The 26,636-nt window shown below is 44.9% G+C and overlaps 1 protein-coding gene across 2 annotated transcripts in view; it reads left to right on the forward strand.

The window, feature by feature from the left end:
- The window catches only part of ADAMTS16 (ADAM metallopeptidase with thrombospondin type 1 motif 16), a 453,100-nt gene that overhangs the window by 407,121 nt on the left and 19,343 nt on the right, over positions 1–26,636 (forward strand). Inside the window, exons 20-23 of one of the 2 annotated variants that reach the window (XR_012320095.1) lie at positions 289–480; positions 3,675–3,899; positions 5,238–5,382; positions 6,218–6,477. Coding sequence is in view for 1 of the 2 variants with exons in the window: in XM_073678502.1 (XP_073534603.1) it covers positions 289–480; positions 3,675–3,899; positions 5,238–5,382; positions 6,218–6,333 (678 nt within the window). In the remaining variant the exon portion in view is untranslated. Of the gene's footprint in view, positions 1–288; positions 481–3,674; positions 3,900–5,237; positions 5,383–6,217; positions 7,266–26,636 lie in introns of those variants that run through there. The other variant, XM_073678502.1, reaches the window with a different exon arrangement.

The raw sequence follows: 26,636 nt of genomic DNA on the forward strand, positions 1-26,636 counted from the left end.
CCATTGAAAAAAATAAGTAGCATATGTTTATAATAGCTGAATTTATCTAAACATTATTTTGGATATCAAATTAAAATATGCCTGGAGACAGTTCCCATATCTGAAATAGTTGGAGGTTTTTATTTATTTACTTAGATAATTGGCACCAAAAAAGAAAAGTCACATATGCTTGTGCCCGACTTCCACTTTCTCTTTTATTAGAAATTTTTCTGTCTTCCTTATCTGTGCTATAAGTATAGTCTACAAATGATATCACCAATTAATGCATAGTTACTATATGTTTTTCAGTGCTCACGAACTTGTGGCAAAGGCTGGAGAAAGCGATCAGTGTTTTGCAAAAGTACCAACCCTTCCCTCCGAGCTCTGATTCTCCATGACTCAGCCTGCACATCTGAGTTCAAGCCCAAAACTCAAGAGAGCTGTCTTGTTAAGCGCTGCAAATCCAAGGAGCTGCAATGGTTGGTGACCAGCTGGTCAAAGGTAAGACTGCGATGTTAATGACATTTATAAGGACATGTTCATATTCTACTCAGATTTCCTTTTGACATATGTCCTCTTGAGTGTCGACAGGTGAAGAGGAACAGAGTCACACATCCTGTACCGCTGGAGTATGTACTTGTGATAATGACCCCCGCTAAGGACCCACGGGCCTTTAGATTCATTGCAAAGGGGAAATTCAGTATAACATGATCAAAAGGAATTTCAAAACAGACATGAGAATATAAACAGCTGAGTAGATTAACCTAATGGAAACAGATCTAAATTTAGATAATAAAGACATAGCATCCATTTCTCACACATTGAAAACTATATAGCATATAAATATCCAAGCAAAATCCAAAAGAAAGTGACCTTTTGAGAGTTTTCCAAGCACATCATTCGTACAATTTATCTCAATGTAATTTTAGACCGTATGTAGAGTTAGCTCAATATTTGCTTTTGGGAAAATACATATTACCAGCTCTAATAATAAGAAATTTCAAAGTTCTTGGTATCCTTAGGATGTTTTGGTGCAGTTTCACCTATTGAAAAGCAAATGGTGATATCCACAGCAAAATGTGTTATGAAAGAGTTTTGCTGGATATAAACTGTGGATTTGGTGAGATTTTCCACCATGTGTGAACATGGCCTAAACTCCCCAGTGCACAAACTTTACTGTAGCTTTCTTCTGTCTAAAGGTCCACATACACATTAGATAAAAGTTGTTTGAACACAGGCAGCCATCTGATGTATATGTGGGGTCTCCCAAAATAAGATAGGGTGGTTGGAATTTCAACACCTGATAATTCAGTTTTCAGGGAATATATCATAGAATGTTAGAGTTGGAAGGGACCTCCTGGGTCATCTGGTCCAACCCCCTGCTCAATGCAGGATTCTCTAAATCATCTCAGACAGATGTCTGTCCAGCATCTGTTACAAGACTTCCATTGAATTAGAACTCACCACCTCTCATGAAGAAGTGTCTGGCAGTAGCTATTTCTTGTCTCCCTGTTGTAAATACACAAACTCTCGGCCAAGCAGAATGCTTATGTGTATGGTTGAATCGGGAGAGATAGCTGTCTGCAGAACGAACGTTATCTAGTGTGTATCTCATATGCATGGCAAGGCTGCCTAAAGTGGTAAGAGGGGTAGGGAGAAGTAATCTGTCTTAAGGTGCATTTTTTACATAACAAGATTATCATTCATGTTTCACGGAAATTGTAAACCGGCTTCTGATCAAATGATGAATGAACAAAACACTCGTTCGTCGGGTGAAATAATTTTCAAGCTTGTTTAAAAATCATTGTTCTCAGCAGCATACCATCCCACGTAAACAGGACTCGCACTGTCGACAACATTGCAAGCCTATGTGCACTAAATTATCTATTTAAGATCGTTCAGTGCGCATTGTGTAGCACAGTCCGCCTGTATAAACAGTCTTTGAAATGACCGCTGGTGGTTTAGTTCTGTTGATTGAATTGTCTAAATGGACTCTTTAGGGTATGTGCCCACGATGCAGATTTGAAGCAGAAATTTCCTGAGCGTTTTTTCCTCTCCCCGGCAGAAAAAACGCACGCAGACTTAACATGCCTTTTTTAAGCGTTTTTACATGTGTTTATGCATGCGTTTTTTCAAGCGGTTTTCCAAGCGATTTTGAGCAACACTAGAATGCATTTGGAAAAGGGCTTGACAATATAATTTGGTCACACAGTATAAATCCATGCAACTGGCATGGATTTATATTGTGTGACCAACTTATGAGGAGAATTCTGCTTCAAATGGTGCAATTTAAAAAGTAAAAAGAAAAAAAAAACTTTATACTCACCTCTCCGGTGGCCCCCGGTCTCCTCCTGGCGGTGATCCTCTCTCCTCGGCGTCCCGTGGTGTACTGGCTTGACCTGCGGTGACGTCATTTAATCAGCTGATGGTCACGCGACCATCACCTGACCGCTGACATCAGCGGTCAGATTATGGTCGCGTGACCATGAGCTGATTAAATTACGTCACCGTAGGTCCTGTCAGTACACCGCGGGCTGCCAAGGAGAGAGGATCGCCGCCGGGAGGAGACCAGGGGCCGCCGGAAAGGTATGAATATTTTTTTACTTTATAATTCTTTCTTAACTTGCGGGTACGTTGGTACCTGGGTCGGATGAGAGTCTCCTCTTCTCCAGACCCAGGTACCATCCGCACATTGAACCGCATAAAATCCGCATGTATAAATCTATACATGTGGATTTTATGCGGTTCAATGTAAGTCAATGGGCGCAATTTCCGCAATGATAATCCGCAGTGGAAATGTCCGCAGCATGTGCAAAGCACATACGGATTATCATTGGGAAACATGGCAGACATCTTAACAAGCAATTTTAATGCGTTTCCGTGCATTAAATCCGAATTGCGGACACTCAGCCTGAGTGTAGGAGATTGCAATATCATTCAACAAGCAGTTTTAAAGAGGTTGTCCACTACTTTTTAATTGATGACCTATCCCTATGATAGGCCATCAATGTCTGATCGGCCAGATTCTGACACCCGGCACTCCAGCCAATCAGCTGTTATCGGTGACGGTGGCCGCTAGACAGAAATAGTTAGCCGTCTTCTGATAGTGCCACTGCCGGGTACTGCACAACTCCCTCCACTTTTTTTGAATAGGAGGCGGATGTGCACTACCAGAAGACATCCAGCTCTGCAAATGAGTACTTCTGGCTGGCGCTGGCCGCTGCCAACACCGATAACAGATGATCGGCAGGTTTGCCAGGTGTCGGACCCCAACCTATCAGACATTGATGACCGTAGGGATAGGTCATCAATGAATAAATAGTAGACAACCTATTTAATGTAGTGTAATAGTATTTTAATAACATAAAACAATGACTAAACATCAGAAGGAAAGGAATATCTCGGAAGCATCTTTGGGTATGACATAAATGATCGAAATGTGAGGGCCAGTTGCATAGTATTTAATTGGGAGGTGTCCAAGATTGTTTGCCTCTTTTCTCTGCCAAGAAAAAGCTGCATGCAAACATAGCCACATATATTCTTTGAACAGTTTTAACCACTTTTTAACAGCGGGTGGGGGCATACCTCTGTACTTTCAGTAAGGATATTCTTAAAAGCTTCAAATAGGAATATCCATTTACTTGCCTTCTACTTGTATGGATTCCTATGTCTATAACCCTCTCTCTGTTCTTTAGTGCTCCGTCACTTGCGGCATAGGCTTTCAGAAAAGAACATTACAGTGTATAGAAAAGCATGTCTCAGGAAAATCTAGAGATGTAGCTGCAAAAAAATGCTTACACCTGGAGAAACCAAATGTGGAGCTTGAAAAAGTCTGTCAGCAGCATGATTGTCCAAGATACCCATTCCAGCCTGTGATTCCTCATCCTCGAGGAGCCTGGTATTCTTCTCCGTGGTCTCAGGTAATGCACAATACAATATAATCCCAACATTCGTCCTTCATATAAAACCAATCTGTCACTGAATAGTTTAGATACTTCATGAGCCAATTTCCCTTTTTTTTTCACTTGTTTTTTGCTCCCCTTTTTACAAGAGCCATAACTTTGTTTTACTGTCCACATAGATATGTGTGCTTGTTTTTTTGTGGGACGCATTGTACTTTTGAATTACACCATTCATTTTATCATATAATGTACTGGAAAACAGGAATAAAATTGCAAGTGCGGTGAAATTGTGAAAAAAAACTAAATTCTGACATTGTTTTATGGGAATTGTTTTTAAAGCATGTGGTAAAAATGACTGATTTTCATCATGAGTACAATTACGGCTATACTAAAATTGTCCAGTTTTTTTAAATTATTTTAATGGTGAAAAAAAAAAAAATCTGAATTTGAAGAAAAAAAAGGTGCCCCATGATCATGTGCTGTTAATGCCACTGTCGGAGATTTACAGCAGCATTTAACAAGTTAAAAATTGTGGGGGGATTTTGGCTGCACCCACGGCTGTTAGAGGCAGGTATTACCTGCCAAGTATGCGGCAAGCTCACCCCATGAGCCCACTTCATACACCTGCTACCAATTTGCAACGTACATATATGGCGGATATCGGTAAAGGGTTAAATATAGACAATAAATGTGAAATGTGAACATTTCAAGAACAAATAGCTACAGTATTAAAAAAGAGCATATTGCTGAATCTATTCAGTTAAAAAAAAATCTGAATCAAAATATTAATCCCTTGTCCAAAATTAGTGAACATTTTTTTCCAAAACTCAGAAATGATTTCTTTCTACTCTTGCAGCATAAAAGTGACTAATGGCCGGATCATATGAACAGCAAATCATAATTTGGGAATAGGCTTCCTCTGAGCTCATGATGCATTTTTTCTGAATACTTAATGTCTTATTTAACAGCTGTCCATCTGTGGATTTAGGTGCTGTGTTCAAGGAAAAAAAATAGTTTCTGTGGATATAGTGTGTAATTTTTATACAGTCCATTTGTTAGGAGAGTAAGATATAAAGCAGAGGTGACTGAGTCTTACCATGACTGGAGCAGAACTGCTCTTTAGTCTTGGATGCATCATCCAATATTTTCAGCTGCAACAAAGTGTATTACATATTTCATCTATTAGTTTTCATATAGTACTGTGTTCCTAATAGTAAACTAAGAGCGCTGCAGGCTGTCATTACCCCGCCCAATATTCATTATTATATGGCTAAGAAGCATAACTGCGGAGAATCCTGGTCCTGCAGATGATTCTCCTCTTTCACTGGTGTGATTGGAGTATTTCTGATCTTTCAGTGCTCAGTAAGTTGTGGAGGAGGAATCCAGGGTCGAACAGTGCAGTGTCTTATTCATGGACGTCCTTCCAGTGGTTGCCTTGCCAGTCAAAAACCTATATCTTCACAAGCCTGCAACACTGAATTTTGTCCTCCAGAAAAAAAAGGTACGTGGTGGATGTCATTACAGCTGCTACTATTACACTACCATATAGAAGTGGTGGAGACATAAAATACATATTATATACTGTACTATTACTTCACATGGTATTAGCAGCAAAACTGAATGACATATAACAGTTTGTCGTCTTCTCTAAACCGTAACGGGCAAGCAAAATGTTAAAGAAAAGCCCACTCACCACTAACCTCTCCAGCCACTTCCAGTGCTCACTCTCCCTCCCGCGATCCTCCGCACATCTTCTTACTGATGCTATGGTGCATTTTCAAGAGAAATGGGACTTCCGGCCATGATTAGACCCTGGATGTCCCTGCACAGAGTCATCCCAGCCCTACTTGAGACTAGCAGTCTTGGCCTAATGTGATGATGCAGGACGCCGAGGCGGTAAGAAGATGTGACAAGGATTGTACAGGGGACACTGAGCAGTAGAGGTGACTGGTGAGTTATTGGTAGTTTTTTTATTTTCTACATCTTACATTTATTATGCCCTGGGGTCTCTCCAGACCCCAGAGCATAATATGGGACATTGAATTTATAGAGAATAAATTTGCTGCAGATCAAATATCCCAGTAAAATCTCCACAATTTGGTGAATTTGAATCTTGCCAGAACTACTCATCTCTATAAGGCAGCCATGTTAGTTGCAGTCCCCCGTCTCTCCTACTCTTACTGACCTGAGCAAGGGATAGGACAAACACTTTAATAGTAAAAGGTATGATAGATCATGGTTCAATAATGGAACAATCCAATAACAATTTTACATGAAATATTTCATGCTTAATGCTATATGCCTTTAAAAATTAAAAAATCCTGCTTTATTTCCAGATGTGTTCTGCAAGGATTATTACAACTGGTGTCATTTGGTGCCCCAACATGGAGTATGTGGCCACAAATACTATGGCACGCAATGCTGCAGATCTTGCTCCAAATCAAAACTATAAGATGCAGAGACTATACCGGACACAACAAATATCTGAAGCTTATGCAAGGTGCTGTCTACACGTGCTGCCAGTATTGTGTCCAAGCCCAGAAATGTCTGATACACTACTTATATTGAAAGAATTTGCAACCAATATAGTATTGGGGTGAGTGGAAAACAGAAGTTATATGGAATCCAATACTGTGCAAAAGTTTCCAATGTCTACAAGTCTCTGGGTAACTGGTCATTTCATGCTGGATAGCACATGGAAACTTGTAATTTTAGCATTGAGAGCTGCGTGAAATCGGTGCAGAACAAATTTGATGGCTAATCTTACCTCACTGTGTTGTGTGGAGGTTATAGCTTATGAGAACATTTGTGTTCTATCAGTCAGCGTTCCCTTCCAAGTTGTCATTACGGAGCACTTCCGACAGCTGGATTCAAGTGCTCATAAAGAAATGTCAGCTCTGCTGAGTTCATCACCTGCTGTAAAACCCAACTGCATTGTAAAACTGATTGCATTCAGTACTTACAGACATCCTTCCACTGTAAAACTGGACTGGCCAGATATGATTTCTAGCCTTCTGCTTTAGCCAGTGTTTTCTATTGGTGCTAGCATTTTGCATAGACGACACTGGCAATGTCTAGTCCTCTATTATAATATATTGTTACGTTGCTTCTTTTTCAGCTTTTCCATAATTAAAAAGTAACCTCATCAGGTCCTTACAAATAGCAATGTGTAACTTGTCACTGTAAAGGTACTACATAAATTCACTATATCACAGCTTAATAATAACAATAATAATAGGCTCTTTTACACTAAATATCAGTATTTATGATCAAATCAAAAAGTACATATAGTAATGCTGAAAAAACTGGATTACAGTTTTGGTGCTACAGTCCTTACTAATCTTTAATGTACTGGAGAGGATAGCAGCAAATAACTGTTGTCAATACCTCTACAAGGGTTACATCGTATAAAGTTTATTGCTAAATATTTATGAACTTTTTTTTTTAATAAACTTTTTTAATGAAAATATTTGTTTGTTTTAATGTTTTAGAATTAGCATTGGTTCATTATTAACTACACGAGCTGCAAGTTAAAAAATTTAGACAAATGTGTAATGCAATCAGATTACTGCAGCCTTCAACTAAATGCTGGTGCCAAGAGGTATACTGCAATATGGCTGTCAATGGGGCACTAAGTATGATCCGACCAACATCTAGCAATTGTGCACCCAACATGACTACCTTCGTTGTTCATTAAAGCGGTTGCCCCACATCAAAAGTAAATTTTACTTAAAAGATCTTGAATAGTAATAAGTTCCACAATTGCATGTGTTAAAAAATTACACAGTACATAGCAGCAGGGGTACATTTATAAGATTATCTCAGCACAGGAACATTTTTTTAACACATCCAATTGGGAACTTATTTTTATCCAATATCTACTGATTACTTTGTCGATGAGACAAGCCCTTTAACTAATACAAATAATGACAAAATACATAAGACAACACAACTATCGTTTTGCTGCTGTAAACACGTATTTTATTTGTGCATTTAACAGAACAATTTAGCCCTATAAGATATTTCCATTCATTTATCAGAGCAAGATGTTTACTTTCCCCTTTATCAATAATTTTTGGATGTTTGAGTATCGTTTCTCAATCTTTTTTCTTTCTTTTCACCAAGTAAAACATATCAATGACTGAATCTCAGCAGCAGTCAACATTCTTGTCAAAAGTGAGACGTGCAACTTTGGTAAATGACATAAGTTCTACAGATTTACAGCTAAAATTATACCATGACCTAGCTTTAGTAACACTGTCCTCAGAGCCTATCACAACTGTCAGTCCCGATCTTAGTTTTGTGTTTAATGGCTAAGTGATATTTACAATCACACTTTCCATAATGGTTTAAGGGGGTAAACACCCAGCATTAGATATGAGCATATCAGGCAAAATTAGCCTGGTTACGCGGATTTTCCCAGGAAATTCGATTCACAGCCTAGTCGTTATTCGCAAATTTTATGTCCTTTAATATGATCTGGGGTCACCCTTTAAAAGGAAAAAATACATATACTCACCTTACCGCTCATCTCTCTGGCTCCTCACTGTCGCTCGTCCGGTCCTCGCCGCATCCTCTGATGACAACCACTGGCACTGAAATCCCCAAGTCTCTCACACTAGACTGGGACTTCCAGCTCTGATAAAGCCCGGGAAAGGTCAGGACATCATGACATCACAACTTTTGTTGATATAAGCATTTTTTTTTGGATTGCTTAACATTTTGATGGGCCTTTACATTTTAGAAAAATGTAAGCAAAAATTATTGTCTAGGGGCAGGGTAATTGATCCACATGCACCAAATGAATGAGAAACCCAAAAAAACAAAATATGTGCTGGGACAAAAATCAATACAAACAGTAGAAATCTTTTATTAATGGAATTAATAAAAATAAGGTAAAAATCCAACATAACAAACACAGACATTCAAAATTGGGGGTGAACACCAAATAGAAAATAGTGATAATTATCTTGATAAATCAAATATTTGAAGATAGTGAAGAGGGCTGACCTTAATGCATAACCAAGTATGGGAACACCTTAATGCATAACCAAGTATGTATATTTGTATCCAAAATGATGGTATTAATGTGCATTAAGTATTGCCAACACTATTCCTAAGTTCCAAAGAATGCAAAAGCCGTATATATGTATAGTGCAATAGGCATGCAATCAACTGGACAAATAATGAAAATAATACATTGATGCTCACCCACCAACAACCTGACGGGGCTTCTTCAGGGGCCCAAAAAATGGCTGCCAGTTACTACAATTTTGCTGATTCTGTGTGGATGTAAATTACAACAAAATCCACATTTTGGCGAATGTGAATTCTTGTAAAATTTGAGTAGAACTCAATTCCACTTGAATACATCCTGGTTGGGTGTGCCGGTTCAACTTCTCCTTTCAACATTTTGTCTCCGATCACCAATGGGTGCGGCACCCACAGGATGGACTCCAGCTGAGGCTATTTGGTCTTCAACTTGGTAAGTTTCCAATCTCCATTCCCCTCCTCCCTATGCTGCATTTGCTTAACCCTTTAAGCCCCGGAGCATTTTTCGTTTTTGCATTTTCGTTTTTGCTCCCCTTGTTCCCAGAGCCATAGCGTTTTTATTTTTTGGTCAATATGGCCATGTGAGGGCTTATTTTTTGCGGGACGAGTTGTACTTTTCAACGCCATTACTAGTTTTATCATATCCTGTACGGGAAAACGGGAAAAAAATTCCAAGTGCGGTAAAATTGCAAAAAAAGTGCAATACCACAGTTGTTTTTTATTTATTTTTTTTACCATGTTCACTGAATGCTAAAACTGACCTGCCCTTCTTATTCTACAGGTCATTACGAGTTCATAGACACCAAACATGTATAGGTTCTTTTCTATTTAAGTGGTGAAAAAAAATTCCAAAATTTGGTAAAAAAAAAAATAAAAAAATAGCGCCATTTTCTAAGACCCGTAGCGTCTCCATTTTTCGTGATCTGGGGCTGGTTGATGGCTTATTTTTTGCGTGCCAGGCTGACGTTTTTATTGATAACATTTGGGGTAGATCCGATGTTTTGATCGCCCGTTATTGCATTTTATTGCAATTTTGTGGTGACCAAAAAACGTAATTCTGCCGTTTAGAATTTTTTTCTCGCTACGCCGTTTACCGATCGGAATAATTCTTTTTTTATATTGATAGATCGGGCGATTCTGAACACGGCGATACCAAATATGTGTATGTGGGTTCTTTTTTTATATATTTTATTTTGAATGGGGCGAAAGGGGGGTGATTTAAACTTTTATATTTTTTTATTTTTTTTATATTTTTAAAAACTTTTTTTTTTACTTTTTGCATGCTTCTATAGTCTCCATAGGAGACTAGAAGCAGCAACTATCCGATCGCCTCTGCTACATACAGGGGACGAGCAGGTCCCCTGCATGCAGCAGAAATGGTCCTGTGCTATGAGCGCCGACCACTAGGTGGTGCTCATAGCGACAAGATCATGACAACCACAGGCGTCTGCTGCAGACCCTGGGTTGTCATGCACGCCCATCGGCGACCCGCGATCACGTGACGGGGTCGCCGGTGGGCGGGGCTTATGACGCGCTACCCGGAAGCGCGCGTTAAATGCTGCTGTCGGAGATTGACAGCAGCATTTAACTGGTTAACAGCCGCGGGTGGATCGCGATTCCACCCGCGGCTGTTGCGGGCACATGTCAGCTGTAAGAATCAGCTGACATGTGCTCCGTTCAGTGAGGGCTCAGCGCAGCAGCCCTCACTGAACGGAGGGTACGCAAATATGCGTACTAATACGTCCCCGGGGGTTAAGTGGTTAAAGGACGCTTTGCTTTATTTGCCTGAACTAAAGGCTGTATGTTTTCCTTTTTGCTTTTTGGTTTATGAAGTAATAAACTGACACGGACTTTTAAAGGAAACATGCTTCCTGTTTGCCACCCGTCGCACCCAAGTGAGAAAAAAACCCACACTCTGTAAAAAGGCTTGGAGTTGCTCATAGAGAAATAAGTGAGTCCCTGGTGGGTTCCTGTGCAGGAGTGGGCCTCACCCTTTTATATGAGCAGCAATTGACACAAAACACTTAAAGGGGTTATCCAGGATTATTTTAGTTTTTTTACTAAAGGCCTAAGAACTTACGGGCAGATAGTTGCTAACTACCTGCTCATTCTGTCTGCCGCTAATCTCTGCCGGCTCAGAGCACTCACACAGCACTGTTGACGGCGATTCTGCAGCATCCGCTGACGTCTCGTTTACAGAGCAGCTGCTTGTCTTCCGCTCTGCTCTGAAGACGAGGCATGACTGCTGCTCTCATGCTAATTGACAGCCAGCTTCCTGCTGCCTATCTGTGGTAAGCTGTCTGTCAATCAGCATTACGTCGGCAGTCACGTCTCATTGGCAGAGCAGCCTGGAATAGTAAGAGCTACCCTGTTAACGTGAAGCAGCAGAACTACTGGCAGGAGCAGTGTGTGACCAGTCTGAGCTGGCACCGGGTAGAATAGTCAGGTAGTTAGTAACTACCTGCCTATTAGTTCTAAGGCCCATAGTAAAAAAATAAACTAGTCCCGGAAAACCCCTTTAATGTATTACTTACAGACAAAAGTAGCATCTTATTCATTTAACAAACTACCCAGTATATTACTTTATAGAAGCATAGGCAAATTTGTGATAAAAAAAAATGTCATATTTACGTGTAAAAATTGGACCCCCCAATGTTAGTGCTACCCCAGTCAGACACTGCTTATAAATCTATTGTAGATCACTTTATTATCTCCCTATGACCAGAACAGTTTATGAACATTGTGCCTACAATTACATTGTAGACAGTCAACAGCATGTTAAGAATATACCTCAAACTGTTTTGCTGTAGCACAAAGCTCTGTTGCACTGTCATGCTGGTGGCTAGCACGGGCAGTAATTGCCACCCTACTCACTGCAGTCACCACTTTGATCCTCCCAGTCTCAGGTTGTCTTGCTGAGCTGCCTCTTGCAGCATTTCCAGCTCTGCTGCTGCTGGTGAGTCTCCACCTGGCTATAGAGAGGCGCATCCAGACTTTGCAGAAACTTAACCACTTGTGTCCTGCAGAGTTTGGTTTCCCGAGAAAATCCTAGGCAGAAGGGGTTTATTAGGCAAATCCTCCCATCACTCCTTGGCTGAACGTAGGTTCCTAGTAGCTTCTCTCTAGTTCCTGTTTGTGCATGTTTGTTCTGTCTCTATGGGGAGTGCATTATATTCTATGGAGGACCATGGGAAGTTCATTATACTATATGGAGGATTATGGGGGACGCATTATACTATATGGAGGATTATGGGGACGTGCATTATACTATATAGAGTATTATGGGTGGAGCATTATACTATATGGAGGATTATGGGGGAGCATTATACTATATGGAAGATTATCGGTGGAGTATTATACTATATGGAAGGCTATGTTGGGCCATTATAATATTTGAGGGCTATGTAGGGGGCCATTATACTGTATGAAAGCAATTATACAGTGTGAAGGTTTGTGTGGGGTCCATTATACTGTTTGGAGGGCTGTATGGGGGCCATTATACTGTTTGGAGGGCTGTGTGGGGGCCATGAGAGTGTATGGAGGGCTCTGTGGGGTTCACAGTTGGGGGATTATACTGCGTTAGGGTCACAATACTTTGCCGTGGGAGTTGAAGTGGGATAAAATAGGGTCATTATACTGTGCATGTGGAGGAATGCACCATAGGGGTATCATACTGTTTGGGGGGCACTTTTGTTGGCATCATACTTTATGGGGCAATGAAAGAGGAATCTACGACTTCAGAAGGAGGAAAATTTCTATGTAAAGGCTGGAAAGTTATGAGATCTGCTCTTCTGTGACACAGACAAATATTTATTTATTTTTTGTGGGGGGGTGGGCCCAATTAGAGCTTCTGCTATGGGGCCCCATGACTTCTATGTACGCCCCTGGCCCGTTACCTTCAAAAGTTATAAACACTGGGCCTTTCTGCTATGCGTCCTCTCCCAGGACCCATCTCCAGTAGATCACTCTGTCTCTTAGTCACTTCTGCTCCGGATCTCACTATCTCTTTCCTTCTGTCTCCTCTCAAGTCAGGGACACCCCAGAATGTGGCACTGCTCATGTTGGACCTCAGGTCCTCTTGCTACACGCTGTAGGCCCTATCTGCCTTATTACCAAGAAATTGTCACTTTCTCTTCAATTTAGCACCTCCCAAACATTAACTCTCACTATCCCTACTGTCAAATTCCACACATCACACATGAATACAAGGTGACAAGGTTTTTTTTAATAGATTTAGGGTATTTTGAGGGTACTGAATTCAAACATCCCATTACTTTTGCTGAATTGGTTCTAGTTTTTGAGATAATTCATCTATGAAAATAATGCATTCCCCCAATGTGACTTGTATGTGATAACAAATGCAATAGCTTTTGTTTTTTTTGTCTGCCTTTTGACTCTTTAACAGTGTTTTAGGTAACGAAATATCACATATTATTTTGTATTTCAGTTTGTAGACTTACAATGCTATAAAAGCGACTTTTTAAAGCCAGAATTATACTGTAATTAATTAACTATTAAATAACTCAGAAACTACAGCCAATCTGACAACACTGAAGTCATATTCTTAATCAGCACCATAAACTTAATGTAAAACCGTTCAGACATCATTGGCACCAAAATCAATGTATACCAGTGTTATCAATATGACTAAGATCTTTAAGGCACATCACAATTCACATTATATGTAACATTATACTTGTTTCTTCAAGGGGGAACATGGGCAGTATGTCCATCTCCTTACAGGTCCACACCCACAAGCATTACACACTGTATTCAGATAGTATTATTTTTCTATAGCAGATTGGTATGCTGTAATGTATCTGATGTGTTGTACCACTTCCAAGATTTCAAATTCCCAGAGCATAATATAGATATTGGTTCAGCATATCTAAAACTTTACACTACGCTTGGGGAAATTGAAAAAAAGACTGCTGGCATGTGAGGAGACACAAATTCACCCACAGTAGTTGCTAATGCACCTTATTTGACCTTCACGTACAGAAGAAATGTGATGGCTAATTAAACTAAATATGTAATAAAGGCGCAGCCTCACACGCTGGCAACGCTTCCTCCCTTTCATCTTCCCAGGGGTGATAAGAGGATGCCAAGTGTGGGCTGGTAGCAAGTAACATATTTAGCATGTCTGCAGACATTCACATCATTAGTGGGGTGATTTGTTTGGAGACGTATCAGTAAACTGTTCCTATTATCACTAATCACAAGCTACACTGAACACAAAAAACAGTTACAGGGAGGACATGGCATGGCAAGTATTATTTCACACTGGCAAAGATCAAACTTTTTCCACTTTTTCATAATTCCATTATCTTACTTTCTCTCTTGGCAATTAGACAAATAAAGCAGTCTACAAATATTAGGGATAACGAGATTACAGAAGGAATCAATAAACCTATTTTATGGAATTCACCATGTATGGAATGAGATAGGAGTGAGACTATTACACTTAATCGTTGTATGTGGGTTAATTGTCCTTTTACCCTCATACTTTTTTGAAAGGTTTTCAGTATGAAAGCAGATGGCTGTAATTTTTCTTTCACACACCTATTTAAAAAAGAGCAGCATCTGGAATTGAACATATCTTATACAAACAAGTATGAAAAGTTCCACCTTATAAACTTCAATGGAAATACCGCTCTAGTGTCTACTAGTAGAAAAAAAGTCATGTAACATGTACATACAAAAGGCCTGATTTTTGGAAAAAGCTTAAACATTATAGTAATAAAATGGCAATAAAAGGTAACCTGTGCTCTGATGGAACTGTTTCACAACTTAACAGTAATCAGATTGTTCCTGTGACTTGTACTTCTACCCACTCTTTTCAAAATTGGCACAAATTTACAAGTACAGCCGTGTTTTGGGTTCATGTGGCAGGTTATTTATAAGTGATGTGCCACAAGTGTCATATAATTTACATGGTATATTACTCGCAGCAAATACTCGAAGTGTAAATATATTTTAGATATTTCGATGACATGTATGATATAATCCTATTAGAGATGAGTGAATCTTTTGATGCTCAAATTCACTCGTTTTGCCAAATTTTTCAAACAAAGCTTGATTTTCAGTGAACCAAAAGTAGCCCAAGGCTTTCAATTGCCATGGAAAGATGAATCCGACACTCTGAGGTTTGCAGGATTGTATTCAATCCCCTACATGCTCATTAATGCAAACACAGTCTTAGGGCTCTTTCACAGGTCCTTGTTTCCAGTACGTGTTGTGACCGTTCCCACACGTACTGAAGACACTGATACATGCAGGCCCATTCAAATCTCTGGGTCTGTGCACATGTCAGTGTGTTTTCACAGACCATTTGTCCGTGTGCTCCACATGCTGACAAGCCCGTTTTTTCAGGATGCACAGTCTGCAAAATCTCTCACGTTGAACACACACAGATGACAACCGTGTGTCATCAGTGTGACACGTACCGGTGTGGCGCTCTGCTACGCACAGGTGCCACAGAACCCAGTAGGGTGCATGGATGGATCTCCACAAGAGGCCCTCACACATTCACACACCTCCACCCTACCACCTCAGACCACCAGAGGGAGCCCTGATAGGGATATATATAGGGAGGGTGGAGCCAGGCAGCTCAGTCAGAGTTTAGTGTTTAGTCTGAGAGTGTGCTCAGAGAGAGAGAGCAGCACGCAGGCTGCTGTGTGAGGCAAGTTCAGGCCTACAGCGCGCACTGAAGCCTAGTGAGGGCCCTGAGTGTGGCTGACGGCAAGGAGGAAGGGAGAGAGGAGTCGAGGGGGCAGAGGAGTGTACCAGGCTCACCCCGAAATATACACCAGACACCGGGTCCGCGCCTACAGGGACCCTTTATACCCAGTAGGGACCACTGGATACCTGGAGGACTACAAGTCCCAGGTTGACCAAAGCTGACTACTGTACCAGGGCTAGGAGTCAAGGAGGCCCCAGCGTCCAGGGAGAGTGATCTCCAGGAGAAAGCCCTACCACCAGGTCAGCAGGTGCAAGAGAGAGAGAGAGACAGTAATTAAGCCAGGCCTCGCTCCAGGCAGGTCAGAAGCTTAGCAAGTGGAAGCAACGGATCAGGAGGCCCTATACCCGCTCATTGGGGAGAGTCCAGAAATGTACCCTGCGTACCAAGTACCCTGGACCATACCTGCAACAAGACCAGTAAAGGTACCGAAGCGAACCCCAATGTGAGTGTCCGTCATTCCTTCCTGAACTGCCCTGGACATCTCTCCCCTGTACCACCATCCATTACTCCACGCTGCCCTGAGGCCCGCTCCACCTGTGGGGAGCCGTTCCATCATAAGCTGCCCTAACATCTGCCTCAGAGGACTGCTCCGCAGCGGCGGCTCCCTTTAGCCGCATTCCACAGGTGGCGTCACGAACTTTCCAAATCCCCTATAAATAATTCCCCTTTTGGGTGACCGCCCTGGGCCACGGACCGGGCCAGCCACCGTGATATCCCCCATCGGCATCCATAGAGGCACGGCTGCCGAGTACCCCACGGGCGCGTCATCTTCTTGCGTTACGAACAGGATTCCGTGCCCGTTGCCACCGGATAGTGTGCGCCTTAAAAGACTGTAATACTCACTGTGGTGAAGCTTTCCTGCCAATTGCCTCTGTTTCCCGCTATTGTCCGCCATTTTCCTGTCGCCGCTCGGGAAGAAGAGGGGCGTAACCGCGGGGGACCCGAGAGGCGTGACTGTGAAAAGCGCGCGAAGCCCAGGACACGCCCCGCCCCTGACGTCGAACCAGGAAGCGTCAGGTCCTGGAAGGAGTCCAGAGGACGCTCTGACGTCAGACGCGAGCGACGCAAGGTTGTGGAAGAAGACCGTCGCCCGCGGAGCTGCGGCCTACCTGATAAAAAAGTGAAGAAGGTAGGCTACGGTTCACTAGGGGGGCGCAACCATGACCGACGACCAGCAAGCCGCCGGAGCACCGGTTAACGCTCCTGATGCCCAACTTGCGCCCGGCGCTGCACAGGCCGGAGCGGCCAATCCACCAGCAGGGGTCGTGACTCTGTTGATACCCATGGCCCTGCCGTATATCCCTGGAGCGAAATGGCTTCCCCACTATGATGGCAAACCAGACACCCTGTCTGGATTCAAGAGAAAAATATGCAGTGTACTAGACATGTATTCTATGACTGGTAAGTAGAGAGCCGCTGTTGTGCTGGGACAATTGACTGATGCCGCAGAGCGGGAAGTTGAAACCTGGCCAGCCGCAGACCAGGAGTCAGTATCCATCATCTTTAAGAGACTGCAAACTGTGTTTGAAAACCGCACTGAGACAGTTCTCCGGATGAGGTTCTACCACTGTGTCCAGCTACCTGAGGACAGTATCTGGGACTATGCCTGGCGCTTACAGGAAGCCTTGCGAGCCCTGAAACAGGTTAGTCCAGCCAGCATACATGGTGAGGACAAAATGCTGACAGAACAGTTCATCCGGGGGTTGAGGTCCCAGGAGGAGAGCAGAACTGTACGGTGGTGGGCTTTAGATCATCCAGACGCCACCTTTGACACCCTGAAGGACATGGCTATTAAGGGTCTACAGCCCCTGGAAACATGAGGGACTGCTATCCAGCGCTACCAGGGTGGGGCCACCCCAGTGCCCGCAGCACCCACCGTTCCTTCATTGACGGCTGAAGCAAAGATGCAAACAGTGCCCCCTAGCGAGCTGGACAGCCTGCGCTCTGAAGTGCGTCAGCTAAGTAAAACCCTGGCCACTGTCCTGAGCACCCTGCAGCTACAGGAGGAGCCCGAGCCTGAAGGAAGGATCCTACTCGCCGACAGCCCTGAGGATGTCCCCTGGATGAGGAGAAGGAGGACAACGCCACCGCGTAGGAGGACAACGCCACCCCGGAGGAGGACAACGCCACCCCGTGGAAGGACCAACGACCAGCGTCGCCCTCCAGGAGACTTCATCTGCTACCGTTGCCACAAGGCACGCCACACAGCGCGGAACTGTCCTTTAAACGAGCAAACCCTGGGGCCGAGGGCCGACACCCAGGAGTAAATCAACCAGGCCCATCAAGCTGGTACCACCGGTTCGTAGGAGGAAGGCCTTTCCTGTCCATCGTGCTGGACGGCATTGCTATACCTGCGTTACTGGACATCGGCTCACAGGTAACCATCATACCTGATGTCCTCTTCAAAGGTACTGGTCCATAGATGAACTCCACCCGCCGGCCCCGAACCTCTCTGTGTATGCCTCTAACGGCCTTCCTCTTAACCTAGTAGGGGTTAAGGATGTGACAGTGAAGGTGGGGAGAGTGGAACTAAAGGACCAAGGACTAATTGTCATAGAATCTAACCCTGGTGATACAGACTTGTATATGATACTTGGTACAAATATTGTTGGTAACTGTTTGGGAGAAGTGTTGTTTTTACTCCAACAGATTGCTGACACTGCCAAACCAGGGCAGAGGAAGGTGCTCCAGAGAGAGATTCGAGCCCTCCTGTACCAGCAACAGGTAAAGCTAACAGGTGGTGAGATTGGTAATGTACGGGTAACAGACCCGATACCCATTGTGATCCCCCAATGAGTGAGATGCTGATTTGGTGTAGGGCAGCACTAGGTCTCAAGGGACAGAACTACCAGGCAGTAGTGGAGCCCATAAGCTCAGAGAACAGACCTACACTCTTAACTGCTAGAGGGGTAGTTGATGTACGCAATGGGAGGGTACCCATATGTCTCCTAAATTGTGGGGAGGAGGAAGTTAAATTACCAAGATACGCCACTGTTGCCAGGTTGTGTACTGTGAATGATGATGCCATACACCCTGTGGAATCCTTGACCCCACTAGATACAGTGGAGGACAATGACTCTGAAGCTCAGCTGGAGGATTGGTGTCAGCAGCTCCATGTTGGGACTGACGCCACTCCTGTCCATCAAAAACAAGGTGTACACAGGGTGGTCCAAGAATACGAACAGGTTTTCAGCAAACACCCACTTGATTTTGGGAGGATTAAAGGGGTACAACACCATATACCCACAGGTGACCATCCACCCATCAAAGAAGGTTACAGGCCCATACCACCAGCACACTACCAGAAAGCGAAGGAAATGTTGCATGACATGAAGAAAGCAGGGGTAATAAGAGATAGCTGTAGCCCCTGGGCAGCTACTCTGGTCCTGGTCAGGAAAAAGGATGGAAGCATGAGAATGTGTGTAGATTACAGACAGGTAAACCGCAAAACACATAAAGATGCATACCCTTTGCCCATATAGGGGAATCCCTGGCTGCACTAAAGTCTGCAAATTACTTCTCTACGCTTGACCTCACTAGTGGGTACTGGCAAGTAACAGTTGCTGAGGAGGACCGGGAGAAGACGGCCTTCACTACCCCAATGGGGCTCTGCGAGTTCAACAGTATGCCGTTCGGACTCTGCAACGATCCTGGAACGCTCCATAGATTGATGGAGTGCTGTTTGGGACACCGTAACTTCGAGACCGTGCTGCTATACCTGGATAACGTGATAGTGTACTCCAAGACGTATGAGGACCATTTGAAGCACCTGGCGGAGGTATTTGAAGCATTGTCCCAGTATGGGATGAAACTAAAGCCTTCTAAATGCCACTTGCTCAAGCAGAAGGTTCAGTACTTGGGGCACGTAGTCAGCTCGGAGGGAGTAGCAACAGACCCGGAGAAGGTCACTGCCATCCAGAAATGGCCGGAACCGAAGAATCTCAAGGAGGTACGTCAGTTCCTGGGACTGGTCAGGTATTACCGGAGATTTGTAAATGACTACACCAAGAAGGCAGCGCCTTTGCAAAATCTCCTGGTAGGACAGTCCAGCAGAGGCAAAAACCCCCTTCCAGTGGGGTAAAGAGCAGGCTGAGTCCTTTGCAGTGATGAAAGAGATCCTGACTGGTGAAGAAATCCTTTCCTACCCTGACTACAGCCACCCTTTCCTGCTGTACACTGATGCCAGTAACGAGGGACTAGGAGCTGTGTTAAGTCAGAAGCAGTATGGCAAAGAGAAGGTGATTGCCTATGCCAGCAGGAAGCTTCGTCCTACCGAGAGGAATCCAGAAAACTATAGCTCCTTCAAGTTGGAGTTCCTGCCCTTGGTCTGGGCCATCACTGAACGATTCAAGCACTACCTAGACTCCACTAAGTTCACGGTCTATACTGACAACAACCCCTTGACACATCTAGAGACAGCCAAGTTGGGAGCCATGGAACAGCGTTGGATGGCCCGACTGTCAAACTATCAGTTCACCATCAAGTACCGGGCAGGCCACAAGAATGCCAACGCCGATGCCCTATCCAGAATGCCTCACAAGTCGGACACTGAAGAAGAAGTGGATGACCTGGAGGAGATTGAGCTACTTGCCTTCCATAGAAATGGGATGGTCCACGAGCAGCGCACCTCCAGGGGGTATCGTGGTAAGACACTAAACCCTTTACCTCATCACAGTTGGAAAGAGAACCAGGACAGCGACCCGGTTGTCAGCCATATCAAAGAACTGATAACCCAGGAAGGTTCCTCCCTGGAGAAGGACGCTCCTCCACAAGCCAAGCAACTGTGGAATGAGAGAAGCCGGCTGTTCATCTATAGAGAGAAGCTGTGCCGAAGGTATGTCTACCCTAGGACCCATGAGATGGTATGGCAGATCGTAGTGCCCAGTACAGACATTCAGATGGTGTTGGAGGCCTACCACGATCAAGCAGGGCACTTTGGCTGGAAGAAGCTGGAAACCCTCCTGAAGAGTCGGTTTTATTGGGTTGGAATTCGGAGTTCCATAGAGAGGTGGTGCTGGAATTGTGGACCCTGTAGCCTCAGAAGAAAAGACTACAGCAGTCAGAAAGCACCCTTGCAGTCCATCAAGACAACCCAGCCCCTGGAGATCGTCGCTCTGGATCACGTCAAGCTGTCACCCAGCAGGTCAGGCTACTATTATGCCCTGACTATGGTGGATCACTACTCCCGGTTCCTGGTGGTAGCCCCCGTCAAGGATCTGATGGCAGAAACTGCAGCAAGGACATTTCAAGCATACTTCTGCAGGCCCCATGGATACCCGGATAAGGTGCTGACGGATCAAGGCCCTGCCTTGGAAGCCGAGCTGTTCAAAGAGTTTTGCCATCTGTACGGGTGTAAGAAGATTCAGACTACGCCGTACTACCCTAAAACTAATGGTCTATGTGAAAAGATGAACAATATCGTCATAGACCTGCTGAAGACCTTACATCTAGAAGAAAGGAATCAGTGGCCAGACAGACTACCTGACCTGGTAGATCTGTACAATCACATACCTGTGAGTTCCACCAATTGTACTCCAGCGTACCTCATGAGAGCAAGACCCGGAAAGTTGCCCATGGACCTGGAGCTGGGAGTGGTAGAGCCAGAAGAAGACAAGTCCACTGAAGACAGGGATACGACCCGACAGGAGCAGTACAAGAGAGTACAGGCCTGTGTCGAAGACAGTCTAAATAGGGTGAGAGATAAGCAGGAAGCACAGTACAACAAGAGTGCACCCGCAGAACCGTTAACACCTGGAGAAGTTGTGCTGAAGCGAAAGAGAAGAAACCACAAGCTTGATGACCAATGGGAAAGAGAGCCTTACACTGTGTTGGATTCCAGGTTCGACAATAGAAAAACCTGTCTAATCAGTAAAGATGGAGGTAAGACAGCTGTAACAGTCTCAAGAGACCATTTGAAGTTGTGCCCAGGTCCATTGAAGCCACAGGAAGAAATACCTCTTATAGTGACTGAAGAACCCAAAGAAGATGTACTCCATACTGTCTTAGGAGACTTCCCGGCAGATTGGCCTCAACTGGATGGAGCCGTAATAATACCTGTGATGCACTTCTACCAACAGCCAGAAGACCCTCCACTGCAAGTAAGCCCTGTAAGTGCCCCAGAAGAGCCTGCTCAGGAAGAATCCCCGGAAGAAGGATCACCAGTAGAAGCAGAGCTAGAAGGCCCAGTAAACAGTGTACTTGCCAGTTCCATCGAGAGGTTAAGACAGTTCTACAATTTTCCCACACGTAGATCTGACAGGGTAGTAGACATTGCAAACACAAACATCAACAACACCCCAGTACTACGTAGGTCAACACGCAGTACAAAAGGCCAGGTCCCTGCCAGGTATAGGGAATAAGAATGAAGTGCCTACCATGTAAATAGTTACCCAGTGGGTATTGCTACTGTTATTGTTTATTGTATAAACTGAAATTTAATATGTGCCTTTAGTTACCCGTCAGGGTATAAAGACTTGTAGGCTGAGGACTGTGAGCAGCCCAAAAACTGTCCATATACATAGTTGCACTCCCTGGAGTGCCCCTTAAGTGACCACAGAACAAAAGCCCATTTGGCGTGGCGGAAGACGTGGTCCAGCACCTGGATCACCTATGCCCTGCAGCCACGCCCAAGGCCTACGTTGAGGGTTTTCAGGCGGGTCCCTCATCTTCCTTCATCGGTAAAATGGACACCAGGTTACGGGACTTACTGTAACTTTATTAATGTTATTATACTTGTTATGATTATAATTGTTATTATTGTTGTAACCTGTTACAAAATGCTTCAGTCCAGTATTGAATTGTACTAGGGGGGAATGTGGTGCCCTGCTACGCAGAGGTGCCACAGAACCCAGTAGGGTGCATGGATGGACTTCCCCACAAGAGGCCCTCACACATTCACACACCTCCACCCTACCACCTCAGACCACCAGAGGGAGCCCTGATAGGGATATATATAGGGAGGGTGGAGCCAGGCAGCTCAGTCAGAGTTTAGTGTTTAGTCTGAGAGTGTGCTTAGAGAGAGAGCAGCACGCAGGCTGCTGTGTGAGGCAAGTTCAGGCCTACAGCGCGCACTGAAACCTAGTGAGGGCCCTGAGTTTGGCCGATGGCAAGGAGGAAGGGAGAGAGGAGTCAAGGGGGCAGAGGAGCGTACAAGGCTCACCCCGAAATATACACCGGACACCGGGTCTGCGCCTACAGGGACCCTTTATACCCAGTAGGGACCACCGGATACCTGGAGGACTACAAATCCCGGGTCGACCAACGCTGACTACTGTACCAGGGCTAGGAGTCATGGAGGCCCCAGCATCCAGGGAGAGTAATCTCCAGGAGAAAGCCCTACCACCAGGTCAGCAGGTGCAAGAGAGAGAGAGAGACAGTAATTAAGCCAGGCCTAGCTCCAGGCAAGTCAGAAGCTTAGCAAGTGGAAGCAACGGATCAGGAGGCCCTATACCCGCTCATTGGGGAGTGTCCAGAAATGCACCCTGTGTACCGAGTACCCTGGACCATACTTGCAACAAGACCAGTAAAGGTACCGAAGCGAACCCCCGTGTGAGTGTCGGTTATTCCTTCCTGAACTGCCCTGGCCGTCTCTCCCCTGTACCACCATCCATTACTCCACGCTGCCCTGAAGCCCGCTCCACCTGTGGGGAGCCGTTCCATCATAAGCTGCCCTAACATCTGCCTCAGAGAACTGCTCCGCAGCGGCGGCTCCCTTTAGCCGCATTCCACAGGTAGCGTCACGAACTTTCCAAATTCCCTATAAATAATTCTCCTTTTGGGTGACCGCCCTGGGCCACGGACCGGGCCTGCCACTGTAATATCCCCCACCGGCATCCATAGAGGCCCGGCTTCCGAATACCCCATGGTCCTGGGGGCGCATCATAGGCGCCTGGGAATCAGCGCTACAGTTAGCGCTGTTCTCAAGCGCCGGGTGCTGAACACTGCCCTCATCATGGTTCCCTACCAGCGCTGTGATCCGCACCAGCAGGGACAATGATGAAGGTAGTAGTAGTCTGTTCCTGCAGTGTCTACTTGTAAAAATAAGAATAAAATAAAAAATCCATATACTCACCTAAGTGTTCCCCGCTGTAAACCAGACGACCGATCAGCAGAGGATCCGGGGAGAATGAGCCGCTGCAGAGAGCGGCCCCAGAGCTACTCTCAGTGAGTGACAGGACGCCGCTCCTGAGCTCAGCAGAGTACACTTAGGTGAATATATGGATTTTTATTTTATTCTTATTTTTACGGGTGGACACTGCAGGAGCAGATTACTACTACCCTCATCATTGTCCCTGCTGGTGCTGATCACAGCGCCTGCAGGGAACCATGATGAGGGCATTGTTCAGCACCCGGAAAATTGAGAACAGCGCTAACTGTACGCCGATTCCCAAGCGACGGTACGTGTGCTCCTAATGCGGTACACGGGTGGCACAAGGTTGCCAAATGTGTGACACACATGGACACATGGGACACAGATATCTCCGGTACCGTTTTTTCTGGAGAACCTGAGGGTTCCAAGAGCTCACTATGTATCTAGATAGGTGCCTTGGGGAGTCTAGTTTCCAAAATGGGGTCACTTGTGGGGGAGTTCTAATGTTTAGGCACACAGGGGCTCGCCAAAAGCAACATGGTGTCCGCTAACAAATTGAATGGAAAATATGCTTAAATTGTTAGCGGACACCATGTTGCATTTGGAGAGCCCCTGGGTGCCTAAACATTGGAGCTCCCCCACAAGTGACCCCATTTTGGAAACTAGACCCCCCAAGGCACCTATCTAGATGCATAGTGAGCACTTGGAACCCCCAGGTGCTTCACAAATTGATTCGTAAAAATGAAAAAGTGAAAAAAAAACACTTTTTCATTTTTACGAACGAATTTGTGAAGCACCTGGGGGTTCCAAGTGCTCACTATGCATCTAGATAGGTGCCTTGGGGGTCTAGTTTCCAAAATGGGGTCACTTGTGGGGGAGCTCCAATGTTTAGGCACACAGGGGCTCTCCAAACGCGACATTGTTCCAATTTGTTAGCGGACACCATGTTGCGTTTGGAGAGCTCCTATGCGCTCCTAAGTGTTTTTTTTTCCACTTTTTCATTTTTACGAATCAATTTGTGAAGCACCTGGGGGTTCCAAGTGCTCACTATGCATCTAGATAGGTGCCTTGGGGGGTCTAGTTTCCAAAATTGGGTCACTTGTGGGGGAGCTCCAATGTTTAGGCACACAGGGGCTCTCCAAACGCAACATGGTGTCCGCTAACAATTTGAGCCGATTTTCCATTCAATTTGTTAGCGGACACCATGTTGCGTTTGGAGAGCCCCTGTGTGCCTAAACATTAGAGCTCCCCCACATGTGACCCCATTTTGGAAACTTGACCCCCCAAGGCACCTATCTAGATGCATAGTGAGCACTTGGAACCCCAGGTGCATCACAAATTTTTCTGATGAAAGGTTTTTTATTCTGAGGTTACATGTTAGCCACGTTTTTTCCTCAGAACAGTTGTATTATAATATAAAAATTACAGGAGTGGTGTGGCACCCCAGGAATCCGGTTGCACCTTGCTTAGTGGAATGGACACCTGGTTGCAGATTATACTGTAAACTGTTAAAGAATGAAATGTTAATAATTTTCTATGTGCCTTGTTATTGTTATCTGTTACTTTTGAAAAATATTCTCAGTCAGGGAGTACTGAAATTAACTAGGGGGGAATGTGGCACCCCAGGGGTCAGGTTGCCACAGTGGCATTGCCTCCCTCAAAAGAGGTAATGCCATGCCTGGAAGCAAGCAGAGATCCCTAGTCAGGGATACTAAACATGCAACACTTTCCTGGCTCCAGACCAGCAAGGGGAGTCCCCTCCCCTTGGCAACTGGGATCTGGGGGCGAGGTTAGTTAATCTTAGTGTCAGGAGTTGAGTTTAGGATGTGGAGGAGACAAGAGCTAGGGACTGGAGCTGAGGTAGCTCGTCCTAGCTAGAGAAACACAGAGGACCGGACACCGGAGTCCGAGGCTGTGGGGCACGGAAGGCCCAACAGCGGATACCGTAGGGCAGGAGATTGAAAGTCTCCTGGCCCCATCAGACGCCCGGAGGCTCAGCAGCACAGAGGGACCAGCAGCGCTACGTGGGAGAAACGCATGAGTAAGGCCCGAGCTGCAAGCCATATGGGTGAGCACAGACCGTTGCACTCAGGCACGTGGGCTATAGCACAGCTACAAGCAGCAAAGCCAAAGAGTATAGTGAGAAGGGGAGGCCTACAACTTCACCTGGCAAGGAGGACTCTATGGTTGCTTCCAGGCTGACCGGACTCTTACCTCTAGCCAGTACCTGAATCCATGCTTGCCTAATTGTCATCAGTAAAGACCCTGGGACTGCACAATACTGACTCTGTGGTTATTACTGCACTACGACACCCTGCACAACCACCAACATCCACACCCTGCCCTGAAGCTAACTCTTCCTGTGGGGAGTCATAACATCCTTGCTGCAATACCACCAGCTTCAGAGGACTGTTCCGCAGCGGAGGCCCTCCCCCCTTAGCCGCATTCCACAGGTGGCGTAGTCGGACTCTTTAATAAAACCTATACATATAATTTCCCTTGGATTGACCACCCTGGGTCACGGGCCGGGTCCCCGCCACTGTGACTACAACCCCCAGCATCTACCGGCCTGCCACCGGGTACCCCACGGTCCAGGGGGCGCGTCAGTGGCATACTTTACAGTCTTCCATACAATATGAATGTTGGGTAGCACAACCGACGATTCCTTATGACGGAAGAAAAACTGAAGTGTGAACAGAATCTTAAATGTTAGTTCATAGTCCACAGAAAAAATGTTCCTCTTTTATAGCATCAGAAAGGGCCACTATGGAAAAGCAACATCAGAGACCATCAGTATGTCCTATTATCTTTTTGAGCATTTTAGCTTCGTTGTCTATGACATGTACAGCTTGATTCTATTATAAAATCCTTT

The sequence above is a fragment of the Phyllobates terribilis genome, unplaced genomic scaffold (genome assembly GCF_046119375.1).
Source record: "Phyllobates terribilis strain yellow unplaced genomic scaffold, ASM4611937v1 Scaffold_4__5_contigs__length_816908805, whole genome shotgun sequence".
NCBI lineage: Eukaryota > Metazoa > Chordata > Amphibia > Anura > Dendrobatidae > Phyllobates > Phyllobates terribilis.